The following is a 12891-nucleotide window of genomic DNA, read 5'->3' as shown; positions in this document are numbered from 1 at the left end:
GGCTAAGGAGTATTGGTGTCTCTGAGGGGTCTTTCACCTAGTTTGCTAACTATCTCTCTCAAAGAGTGCAGTGTATAAAGTCAGAAAATCTGCCGTCTCAGCCACTGCCTGTCACCAAGGGAGTACCCCAAGGCTCAATCCTAGGCCCCACGCTCTTCTCAAATTAAAACAACAATTATCTGCAGATAATTTACTAAATATTTATATAAAGAGGGTGAATAAACAAATAGTGGGGAGAGGGCACCAAGCTGATTTTTGCAGTGCTTTAAAAAGAGATCTAATAATTTGGCCAGGTAAAAAATATATATTTTAAGGTGCATTTCATGATCTGATACTGTGACGTCACCGCAGCAACGTTAAAACGTCATCTATCGACTAATCAAGGAGACAACAGTCTGGCACAGTTGACACGTTATAATAACCATAAAAACACAGAAATGATTTGATACTTTTTGCGCTTTACATTGGAGATTAGCAAAAAAATAATCTTATGGTTCTAGGTTGATTTTTAAGTATTTTTAACGAAGAGCCGTTTTCGAGCCAAATGAGCCGGCTCTTTTACATGAACGGAGCCAGTGTTTCAGCAATGTTATATGAATAGTCCATATTTTAATTAAAATGTAATGCATGATTATAGTAAATACATACCACTTTATAATAAGATCAAATACAAATATCTTTGGAATTCCTTTTCTTTCACTTAACAAATAAAAATGCATAAAGTTTTACCTGAAGTGTAAGATTACAGTTACACGAAGCGTCATCCATGTATTTAGTCAAAATAGTTATGTCGATAATCGATTGCTGTGGCCTGCGTGACTGAACGTAACAACGTCAGTCAAAGCGGAAGTGGCTGCGAAGGATAGTACCTGACAGGGTCGTGTAGTAGCATACAAGCGATATATTCTCCTCTTAATCAACAAAATACAATATCCACAGGTTAACTTTGTTAACGTAAAGGATCATTAGCTGAAACTGAAGAGATATGGGTAGCTAGCTATCTACCTTTTCCACATGGGGAACAAAAAAACGGTGGGCAGACGCTTGGTAGCTACATAACGTTAGCTGTTTTCTACAAGGTACCTGGTAAGTTGGCTAACTTGTGTTCTACAACCGGATGTTTTTGTGCACCTATGGACGACGAAGCTGGGTTTTCAGCTTTCATATGACAATACCAATTCCAGTTTTGTGATGCAGTGTGACTGTCACACAAACATTGTTGTTACTAACTAGTCCTTGGTGAACTTAGCTTTACACGTTAGCTAGGCAGATAATGCGCCGTTGCAAAGAAGAGTAGGTCATATCAACCATACAGTTTTATTTTCATGTCGATGCCTTTAAACGACGTTGTGAAATGCCGCAAACAGTTGATTTGATTGCGGCAATATTGACGTGACATGGGTGTTGCCAACTATTTTTAAGTAAGATTAGCTAGAGTACCACCATATGAGTCACAATACACATAAAACCTAGCGGTCAAACAAGGAACGTTTTTCCACCATTCACTTTTCCCATAAGGGATTTTTAGAAACACTTAAAATAAGGGCTTTGTTTCTTGTAGGCGTACCCTGGCGTGACATTTTGATAACCATGTAAGTCTCTTTAGGACAAGATGACTTATCAATATATTCTGCTCTATTTACTCTTAGTTTCAAATAATAATTCGTATCAAAGTAGATATGCATGTCTACAAGTCCCTGCAAGCCAACTTCATGTCATAGTTAGCTGACACCCGTGCTAACAGGTATTGTGTCAATTTAAAACTTGCACAAGACATTTCACAGAATTGTCAATTTAAAGAAATGTAATTACTACATTTAGCTAGCATTAGCTAATCCAGATATTATTACTTTTGCGTCAATTCGGCACGCTCGTCCAGATCATCATGGCATTTATAGTAACTTCCACATTAGCAGCTAACTAGCGTTACATTTTTAGGGGGTAAATACAGGCGACTATATTGATAAGGCTCCTTGTCCTAGAGAGATTTACACTGTTATCAAAACGCCAGGCTAAGTCTACACACAACCCTTGTTTGAAGTGGTTCTAAAATCCCCTGTGGGGAAAAATTAGTGGAACCATTTCCCAGGTATTATGACTCATACTGTGGCACTCATAGTCATAAAACCCGGAAATGGTTTAATACTTTTTTTCACCATGAATTTGTGCATCTGGGATTTTACATTTTAGTCATTTAGCAGACACTCTTGTCCAGAGCGACTTACAGTAGTGAATAGATACATCTCATTTCATGCCTTTTTTTTGGTTTTGTACTGGCCCCCCGTGGGAATCGAACCCACAACCTTGGCGTTGCACACACCATGCTGGCGTTGCAAACACCATGCTCTACCAACTGAGCCACAGGGAAGACAGAACTACTTTGTGTAGTCTTACCCTGGCGTGACGTTTTATAACCTCACAAATCTCTAATGGACGAAGTCACTGTTATCAATAATTAGCATTGCTACTTTTGGAGAGCAAATTGAGGCTAATATTTTGATCAAATTCACCTTGCACTAAGATAATTACACGGCTATCAAAGCGTCATGCCAAGTTGAGCCTACACCAACACATAATTACTTTTCATTTTTATTCACCATGTGAAAACTGAATGGCGGAAAAACTATTGGAGCCATTTCTGTGTTTTTATGGTTATTATAACGTGTCAACTGTGCCAGACTGTTGTCTCCTTGATTAGTCGCTAGATGACGTTTTAACGTTGCTGCGGTGACGTCACAGAACCAATTTGCCTTATTGCAGCACAACTGCGTTCCCCGACATAGCGTTTTCTACCCCCTCCCATTTGTTAATTTCTGCTTCTCCAGCTCTCGTTTGCGGCAGAATTGAGTGGGAGAAGTCCCTAAATGCTATCCAAACCATAGAAATCTTCAAAGGCAGCCTGAAATGTAGTTGAATTTGTCGCTAGCACCGTTTACCAATAAAAGTCAACTGGAGGGTTCTGAAAACTCCCTAAATATAGCCACTTAGTCGTTAAATTGGCAAGAGATTAGGCAAAATCATTGCGACATGTAATGGAAACGGCAGATATAGGATTTGTTCGGCAGAGGTGGATTTGTCTTTTGCCTAACTTTCTTTATTGTGACAAATGATGATGAATAAATTATGATTGCCGAATACATTTAAAGGTATGTGGGGCACGTGACGTCATTGTGTAACTATAAGCTCCACTCCACATGTTTAATTCTAAGTAATAAAACATTTTCTTTGCAGGATAAGTATTGTCCTGACTTTCAAGAATATCTGACTTGCTTTGTCTTGCTTTTTTCTGATTGGCTGGATGCAAGTTTCACCATCCAATTCTTTCAGATATATGGGAGTGCATTCTATCCATGCTGGCTTTCGCCGGGGCTACCTGAGACATCGAACAGAGATGGGTGTGAGTAGGGCTGTTATGGTGACCGTATTACCGCCACAACGGCGGTCACGATGGCAGTTAAATTCCATGTGACCGTTTAGTCACAGTAATTAGGCTTCTCCAAGGTCTGATACTGCTGAGGGTCATTTAGTAACCTACCAAATTTGCTAACTTTCTGGTACTCGGCACTCATTGTCGCTTGACATCAATGCAAATGTAATCGAAAATCTAATCAAACGCTTCATGTTGCGCAACATTTCTATAGGTTATGTAATTGCGTGAGAAAACAGTTTTGATGGACTATTAAAAAGAGGAGGATCCCATCAGCTTTCTATAAGCTAGGCCTATTATATTTATAAACTTTCCTAATGTTAAGCACATTGCTTCTCTTTACAACAGGAGAATAGCCCACCTGGCTGGTATGAAAATAAACCACAGGGAAAAGCATCCTCCATTAGCTATTTAAGTGCATAGATGACATGTATTTTTTCCAGCTGCCCCTGTTCCTAGACAGCTTCATGATAATGGTCCATTCTAAATCAAAACAAATTTCACACACATATTATTTAGTATAGGTAAAGACAACATTAAATCAAGAATATTCTGATATGTGACAATATTAGCCTATCGTTTGTGGGTGATGATGCGTTATCGCTTGTGGGTGATGATGCGTTATTGCTTGTGGATGATGATGATGTGTTATCGCAATGCCAAGCGACGGCTGGCGTGGTGTAAAGCTCGCGCCATTGGACTCTGGAGCAGTGGAAACAAGTTCTCTGGAGTGATTTATTACGCTTCACCATCTGGCAGGTCGACGGACGACTCTGGGTTTGGCGGATGCCAGGAGAATGCAATGGTCTGGGGCTGTTTTTCATGGTTCGGGCTAGGCCCCTTAGTTCCAGCGAAGGGAAATCTTAACGCTACAGCAAAGGGTGGATACTTTGAAGAATCAAAAATATTTTGATTTGTTTATCACTTTTTTTGGTGGTTACTACATGATTCCATATGTGTTATTTCATAGTTTTGATGTCTTCACTATTAATCTACAATGTAGAAAATAGGAAAAATAAAGAAAAACCTTTGAGTAGGTGTGTCCAAACTTTTGACTGGTACTATATATGCCCATAAAATCTTGATATTGTATATATTGTCCAGTCGTCTTTTAATTAAATAACTCTGGTAGATCAACCCCTCCCGGTCTTGACGTAATCTCTCCAACGCTTGTAAAGCAACTACTGGAGATGGGTGTTCAGGATTTACATTTGACATTTCTGTCATTTGGCAGATGCTCTTATCCAGAGCGATTTACAGTAGTGAGTGGATACAATTTTCGTGCGGGTTGCAAGCACCATGCTCTACCAACTGAGCCACGGAGATCTCTGAGTTCCCGGGAAATGTTTTCAAGAGAGGATGCCACAATACGCCATTGTAGGCAGGCGGCAGTTCATGAATACCCCCTTTATAATTGAATTGTGTAAAATGACACGTTTCCAAAGGGTTTGCCAATGAAAGGGCTCAAAATAAAGCCTTTTCCCTGCGCAGTTCTATGTTTCTCATACGCTGTGCTGCTAGCGGGTCCGTTGCCAGGGAAGCTAACGTTGCTGCTAGCGGGTCCGTTGCCAGGGAAGCTAACGTTGCTGCTAGCGGGTCCGTTGCCAGGGAAGCTAACGTTGCTGCTAGAGCGTCCGTTGTCAGGGAAGCTAACGTTGCTGCTAGCTAAAGTTGCTGCTAGCGGGTCCGTTGCCAGGGAAGCTAACGTTGCTGCTAGCCGGTCCGTTGCCAGGGAAGCTAACGTTGCTGCTAGCGGGTCCGTTGCCAGGGAAGCTAACGTTGCTGCTAGAGCGTCCGTTGTCAGGGAAGCTAACGTTGCTGATAGCTAAAGTTGCTGCTAGCGGGTCCGTTGCCAGGGAAGCTAACGTTGCTGCTAGCGGGTCCGTTGCCAGGGAAGCTAACGTTGCTGCTAGAGCGTCCGTTGCCAGGGAAGCTAACGTTGCTGCTAGCTAAAGTTGCTGCTAGCTAAAGTTGCTGCTAGCGGGTCCGTTGCCAGGGAAGCTAACGTTGCTGCTAGAGCGTCCGTTGCCAGGGAAGCTAACGTTGCTGCTAGCTAAAGTTGCTGCTAGCGGGTCCGTTGCCAGGGAAGCTAACGTTGCTGCTAGCTAAAGTTGCTGCTAGCGGATCCTTTGCCAGGGAAGCTAACGTTGCTGCTAGATAACGTTAGCTGGCGAACGGTTCTTGTGGACTAGGAGACTAACATTAATAATGAAAACATTACATAAACATACAGACTAAGGAAATACTGCTCTCTCTTATAAAGGGGCCTTGGACACTCACTTACCTTCACATGAAGAATGTATTAAACAAGTCCCTTCGTTGTGTAGTCGACAAACTTGGCATTTCTTCTTGTCATTTTGCGAGCCATGAAAAAATTCCAACCAAACATCTGAATCTCACAAATAGTGGCAGCCTCTTGTGGCTGATCTAGGATCAGCCTACACCTTGATCTACAGTAGTTGCATTATGTGATGAGAAGAGAACACTGGTAAATGTCGGAAATAATCATATTACACTGTCAATACTGTGTTGTAATGGATCATTCTTCTATTACAGGTGTATGGACTTCCTGCTGTCTTCTACTACAGGTCATCTAAAGTGTATGGACTTCCTGCTGTCTTCTTCTACTACAGGTCATCTAAAGTGTATGGACTTCCTGCTGTCTTCTACAGGTCATCTAAAGTGTATGGACTTCCTGCTGTCTTGCCATTGACTGCATTGTCATTGTTCCCACCAGCAGGACAATATGAGTGGAGAGAAGGAAACATTGTTGGATGAAATTGAACAGAGTTTATTTACTCTAACTAAGGACAATATACTTTACCTGTGTGAACGTTGTGGAATTGATGTCTCTCAAGTTAAAGGAAAGCACCATCGCTCATTGCGACGTAAAATCATGGAGGAAATGTGGGAAAATGCAGATTCAGTCAAATCGGAGGAGCAGGGAATGTCTTGGTTACTCCGACTGAAAGATGACATCAGAAAGATACATGAAGAATCTACTGTGGCACCCATGAGTCCCAGCCAGTCTGATGATGACAATGCTACAACCTGCGGCGAGGAATGGGACATGCAGGACAAAGATTGGTTTCCTAGCAACAGGCTGGAGGCGGAGTCATCTCCAGAGAGCCACACTCCAGAGCAGAGGGAGAGTGGTGTGAGTACATCCCAGTCAGAAAGTGTTTCTGGTTCTCAACAGTCTGTTTTGGATTCTTCTTGATTCAGACTCCTTCTATACTCTACATACATTGGAGGAGAATATCTGAGGTTCCTCCTCTTGGACTTTCTCCTCCAATGCTTTTTGAGGAGGCAGAATAGCCTGATTGAGGAATCAAGGAAAGATTTCAAAATTCCCACCTTCCTTTTCTGAGTCAAGATCACGTTCAGTGCTAAAATGCCAGCGGAGATCTAGTGCTCAGATTTTTTTTAAACATGCCCAAGAAAAATGTCCGCCTGTGCAACATGAACCTAATAAAACCAGTTCTGTAGTCTGTGCAGGAGACTTAATACATTATCACAGCATATTGGCTATGTTTGGCCTGCCAATATTGTTCTTCTCAGACCATATTATATTTCAAAACTTGAGCTATGATAAAATAGATCAGTTGTTGTATTACTTGCGAGGCACAGCTGAGCATAAATTGAAATAATGTGCTTTTTTTTTACTTGCCTGATGGTACTGGCATGGTGACCACTTCTTTACAGGCAGGAGTGTTTTCCTCCCTGCTTCATCTAGTCTCTATTTCTGTCTCTATTTTTTGGATTTCCAGGACAAGCCTACTTTGCCGCCTTCCTCCCTCCAGTCCCTGGGTTGTGCCTCTCCCGGTAGCGCCTTACTGCGGGGTCTGAAGAGGGCGTCTGTGTGGCTGGATGACTGCAGGAAAACACCCGGGCTGAGTGGAACTGTGAGAGGAGGAGAAAAAGAGGGAGATTTGACTGATCAAAGTAAGTAGGAGGTTTTAGTGGTGTGTTGATGTGTTAATAATATGGTCTGGAGGGTTAAGGGGTGTGTTGATGCATTAATAATGTGGTCTGGAGGGTTAAGGGGTGTGTTAATAATGTGGTCTGGAGGGTTAAGGGGTGTGTTAATAATGTGGTCTGGAGGGTTAAGGGGTGTGTTAATAATGTGGTCTGGAGGATTAAGGGGTGTGTTAATAATGTGGTCTGGAGGATTAAGGGGTGTGTTAATAATGTGGTCTGGAGGGTTAAGGGGTGTGTTAATAATGTGGTCTGGGGGTTAAGGGGTGTGTTAATAATGTGGTCTGGAGGGTTAAGGGGTGTGTTGATGTATTAATAATGTGGTCTGGAGGGTTAAGGGGTGTGTTAATAATGTGGTCTGGGGGTTAAGGGGTGTGTTGGTGTGTTAATAATGTGGTCTGGGGGTTAAGGGGTGTGCTAATAATGTGGTCTGGGGGTTAAGGGGTGTGTTATGGGGGGTTAAGGGGTGTGTTAATAATGTGGTCTGGAGGGTTAAGGGGTGTGCTAATAATGTGGTCTGGAGGGTTAAGGGGTGTGTTGATGATTAATAATGTGGTCTGGAGGGTTAAGGGGTGTGTTAATAATGTGGTCTGGAGGGTTAAGGGGTGTGTTGGTGTGTTAATAATGTGGTCTGGAGGGTTAAGGGGTGTGTTAATAATGTGGTCTGGAGGGTTAAGGGGTGTGTTAATAATGTGGTCTGGAGGGTTAAGGGGTGTGTTAATAATGTGGTCTGGAGGGTTAAGGGGTGTGTTAATAATGTGGTCTGGAGGGTTAAGGGGTGTGTTTAATAATGTGGTCTGGAGGGTTAAGGGGTGTGTTAATAATGTGGTCTGGAGGGTTAAGGGGTGTGTTAATAATGTGGTCTGGAGGGTTAAGGGGTGTGTTGATGTATTAATAATGTGGTCTGGAGGGTTAAGGGGTGTGTTAATAATGTGGTCTGGGGGTTAAGGGGTGTGTTGGTGTGTTAATAATGTGGTCTGGGGGTTAAGGGGTGTGCTAATAATGTGGTCTGGGGGTTAAGGGGTGTGTTAATAATGTGGTCTGGAGGGTTAAGGGGTGTGTTAATAATGTGGTCTGGAGGGTTAAGGGTTGTGTTAATAATGTGGTCTGGAGGGTTAAGGTGGTGTGTTAATAATGTGGTCTGGAGGGTTAAGGGGTGTGTTTAATAATGTGGTCTGGAGGGTTAAGGGATGTATTAATAATGTGGTCTGGAGGGTTAAGGGGTGTGTTAATGTGTTAATAATGTGGTCTGGGGGTTAAGGGGTGTGTTAATAATGTGGTCTGGAGGGTTAAGGGGTGTGTTGGTGTGTTAATAATGTGGTCTGGAGGGTTAAGGGTTGTGTTAATAATGTGGTCTGGAGGGTTAAGGGGTGTGTTAATAATGTGGTCTGGAGGGTTAAGGGGTGTGTTAATAATGTGGTCTGGAGGGTTAAGGGGTGTGTTGATGTGTTAATAATGTGGTCTGGAGGGTTAAGGGGTGTGTTAATAATGTGGTCTGGGGGTTAAGGGGTGTGTTGGTGTGTTAATAATGTGGTCTGGAGGGTTAAGGGGTGTGCTAATAATGTGGTCTGGAGGGTTAAGGGGTGTGTTAATAATGTGGTCTGGAGGGTTAAGGGGTGTGTTAATAATGTGGTCTGGAGGGTTAAGGGTTGTGTTAATAATGTGGTCTGGAGGGTTAAGGGGTGTGTTAATAATGTGGTCTGGAGGGTTAAGGGGTGTGTTTTAATAATGTGGTCTGGAGGGTTAAGGGATGTGTTAATAATGTGGTCTGGAGGGTTAAGGGGTGTGTTGGTGTGTTAATAATGTGGTCTGGAGGGTTAAGGGGGTTGTGTTAATAATGTGGTCTGGAGGGTTAAGGGGGGTGGTGTGTTAATAATGTGGTCTGGAGGGTTAAGGGGTGTGTTAATAATGTGGTCTGGAGGGTTAAGGGGTGTGTTAATAATGTGGTCTGGAGGGTTAAGGGGTGTGTTAATAATGTGGTCTGGAGGGTTAAGGGGTGTGTTAATAATGTGGTCTGGAGGGTTAAGGGGTGTGTTAATAATGTGGTCTGGAGGGTTAAGGGGGTGTTAATAATGTGGTCTGGGAGGGTTAAGGGGTGTGTTAATAATGTGGTCTGGAGGGTTAAGGGGGTGATGTGTTAATAATGTGGTCTGGAGGGTTAAGGGGTGTGTTAATAATGTGGTCTGGAGGGTTAAGGGGGTTGGTGTGTTAATAATGTGGTCTGGGGGTTAAGGGGTGTGTTAATAATGTGGTCTGGAGGGTTAAGGGGTGTGTTGGTGTGTTAATAATGTGGTCTGGAGGGTTAAGGGGTGTGTTAATAATGTGGTCTGGAGGGTTAAGGGGTGTGTTAATGATGTGGTTTGGAGGGTTAAGGGGTGTGTTAATAATGTGGTCTGGGGGTTAAGGGGTGTGTTAATAATGTGGTCTGGGGTTAAGGGGTGTGTTAATAATGTGGTCTGGAGGGTTAAGGGGTGTGTTAATAATGTGGTCTGGAGGAGGAAGCAATGTTGTTTTGACAACACAGCTGTGTGATTCAACTTCTCTAGGACTGATAGTTTATGATGAAGACTTACACTGTATTCACTGTTTTATAAATTGTTTCATTTACACAGGAAAGAGATGTGACTATCCCGGTTCCTCTGGGGCGCCTCAACAACGTCCTGATAAGGCAGAGAAAAGTCTTTCCAGATCAGAACACCTCGAGAAACATGAATGGAGACCCACAGGGATGAAACATCACCGCTGCTCTGACTGTGGGAAGAGTTGCAAATCTTCATCAGAACTAAAAAAACACCAGAGAATCCATACAGGAGAGAAACCTTATAACTGTGATCAATGTGGGAAGAGTTTTCGTTATTCAAGCCAGTTTAAAGTACACCTGCAAAGACACACAGGCGAGAAGCCTTATAGCTGTTCAGACTGTGGGATAAGCGTTTGTACCTCAAGTCAGCTGTTATCGCACAAGCGAACCCACACAGAAGAGAAGCCTTACAGCTGCTTACTGTGTGAGAAAAGATTTTCGTCAAAATATAGTCTGAAATTACACCAGCGGTTCCACACTGGAGAAACAAATTATGGCTGCGATCAGTGTGAGGAGAGTTTCACCTCGTCGGCAGACCTCAGAACTCACCAGAGAATCCACACCGGAGGGAAACCTCACCTCTGCTTCCAGTGTGGGAAGCGCTTCCGCCAACAATCAGGCTTGAAAAGCCACGAGAGGATTCACACAGGAGAGAAACCTTTCCAGTGCTCCCACTGTGGGAAGAAGTTCAGCCACAGGGCCACGTTTAAAGCACACCAGCGGACTCACACTGGAGAGAAGCCTTACCAATGCTCCCAGTGCAGGAGGAGTTTCTCCCAAATGGGCCACCTGAAAGTACACCAACAGACGCATGCTAAAGTGAGGTCTCACCTCTGCCCGCAGTGTGGTAAGGGCTACTACTCTCTAGACATCTACAATGCACACATGAGAACACACAACGGTGAGAAGACTCACCAGTGCGCCGACTGTCCCAAGAACTTCCTCACCCTGACTCAGCTCAAAACACACCAGCGGACACACACAGGAGAGAAACCGTACGTCTGTGACCAGTGTGGGAAGAGCTTTGCCGAATCGGGAAGCCTGACTCTACACCAGCGCTCGCACACCGGGGAAAAACCTTACCACTGCTCTGAGTGCGGGAAGAGCTTTGCTCGCTCCGGGGCACTGAAGAAGCACCAGCTTACACACACTGGGGAGAAGCCTTACAGCTGTGGTCAGTGTGGGAAGAGGTTTCCCAGGTCAGATACTCTGGCTACACACATGAGAACACATACAGGAGAGAAGCCCTATAGTTGTGATCCATGTGGTGAGAGGTTCTCCTATCATAGGTGCCTGGTAAAACACATGAAAACACATGTAGGAGATACTCCAGCCCTCGAGCGACCAATCACCCTAGGCCTCGGTGTTGAATGACCTGTCCATCAACCAATCACACCAGGCCTTGGGTAAACTGGAAATGTCTTACAGATTAAATATGAACAGCATGGTAGCAATTGGAAGAAAAAAGTTGAGGACACAACAGTTCACCTGACACAAGACTGAACCCAAATATTACTGTCGATTTGATATTTTCTGTACATTAGGCCACATTGATAACATGTTACTGAACAGCCATTGCGTTCTAATTTCAACCTATATACGGGTATGAGTGTAAAGGGTTAATGGCTTATATTATTATTATTATTATTATTATCATTATTCTATATTGTTATTAATATGGGTTGTTCGTTGCTGAGTGTTGTAACATGGTGCCAATTTCAAAGCTATATTTCTTGAAATTATTTCAGAATGTGTTGACCCTGATTTGTTAGATTTCCCGCCCCCTCCCCCTAGCATTTACAAGCTGAATTGTTATGTTGTTGACTTGATTATACATTTAGGACGTTTCTAAATATCTGTTTTATACCAGGTTCTAACATGTGTCCTTTTGTCCTGATCTTGTTCACATTCTGATTGTGACCACATTTTAAGACGGGTGTAAACAATCAAAGGACACATTGTGATCAGATCTTCCTGCCTACCCCCGGAGGTATTCAGGCACACATTGTGCAGATGGATCTGGACAGTGGAACCATTTTTAATCATCATAATTATTCCGACCCTCTAAAATCCTTGACAGGTGTCACCATTTGACTTATAGCATCAATGTGTCAAATAACTCAGGTAGGCAGCATCAATGTGTTTCAAATATAATTACCTGTCAAATAACTTGCATTCAGGTAGTGACCAGGAAATCTGGTCACAATGTGGACACAGCGGACGGATAAGAGACACATTTTAATACCATGTGTAGACTTATGTCTGAAAATGTGGGTACAATCAGAATGTGGACTTCTATTAGAACCAGGTATAAACAAATCTGCAGTCTTAGTCCCAAATGCCACCCTGTTCACTAGGACGAACACTACCGTTCAAAAGTTTGGGGTCACTTAGAAATGTTCTTGTTTTTGAAAGTAAAGCATTTTTTTTTTTGTCCATTTAAAATAACATCAAATTGATCCGAAATACAGTGTAGACATTGTTAATGTTGTAAATGACTATTGTAGCTGGAAACGGCTGATTTTTAATGGAATATCTACATAGGCGTACAGAGGCCCATTATCAGCAACCATCACTCCTGTGTTCCAATGGCACGTTGTGTTAGCTAACCCCAGCTTATCATTTTAAAAGGCTAAATGATCATAAGAAAACCCTTTTGCAATTATGTTATCACAGCTGAAAACTGTTGTCCTGATTAAAGAAGCAATAAAACTGGCCTTCTTTAGACTAGTTGAGAATCTGGAGCATCAGCATTTGTGGGTTTGATTACAGGCTCAAAATGGCCAGAAACAAACTTTCTTCTGAAACTCGTCAGTCTATTCTTGTTCTGAGAAATGAAGGCTATTCCATGTGAGAAATTGCCAAGAAACTGAGGATCTCGTACAACACTGTGTACTACTCCTTT

The 12891-nt window shown here is 42.9% G+C and overlaps 1 protein-coding gene across 2 annotated transcripts; it reads left to right on the top strand.

Moving 5' to 3' along the window:
* Positions 1-825: 825 nt before the first annotated feature.
* Positions 826-12405, top strand: LOC106564069 (zinc finger protein 883). 2 transcript variants are annotated; one of them, XM_014130047.2, is made up of 4 exons: positions 826-1086; positions 5984-6584; positions 7198-7372; positions 10018-12405. In XM_014130047.2, exons 2-4 carry the CDS (start codon positions 6174-6176, stop codon positions 11358-11360), a joined length of 1929 nt encoding a protein of 642 aa, XP_013985522.1. In that variant the 5' UTR covers positions 826-1086; positions 5984-6173; the 3' UTR covers positions 11361-12405. The 2 variants fall into 2 exon arrangements, with proteins under 2 accessions (XP_013985522.1, XP_045546548.1); XM_045690592.1 differs by lacking the exon at positions 826-1086 and adding an exon at positions 3234-3397.
* The last annotated feature ends 486 nt before the right edge of the window (positions 12406-12891 follow it).

This window comes from Salmo salar, chromosome ssa12 (genome assembly GCF_905237065.1).
Source record: "Salmo salar chromosome ssa12, Ssal_v3.1, whole genome shotgun sequence".
Lineage (NCBI taxonomy): Eukaryota > Metazoa > Chordata > Actinopteri > Salmoniformes > Salmonidae > Salmo > Salmo salar.
Note: the sequence above shows the minus strand (reverse complement) of the source record. Positions and strands in the feature narration are given on the sequence as shown.

What these genes read in the sequence shown, in the direction of transcription:
- LOC106564069 (XM_014130047.2), top strand. Translation starts at nt 6,174, where the DNA reads ATGAGTGGAGAGAAGGAAACATTGTTGGATGAAATTGAACAGAGTTTA. An exon ending in CAGAGCAGAGGGAGAGTGGT is followed by an intron (nt 6,585 to 7,197) that starts GTGAGTACATCC and finishes TTGGATTTCCAG; the next exon opens with GACAAGCCTACTTTGCCGCC. An exon ending in GGGAGATTTGACTGATCAAA is followed by an intron (nt 7,373 to 10,017) that starts GTAAGTAGGAGG and finishes TCATTTACACAG; the next exon opens with GAAAGAGATGTGACTATCCC.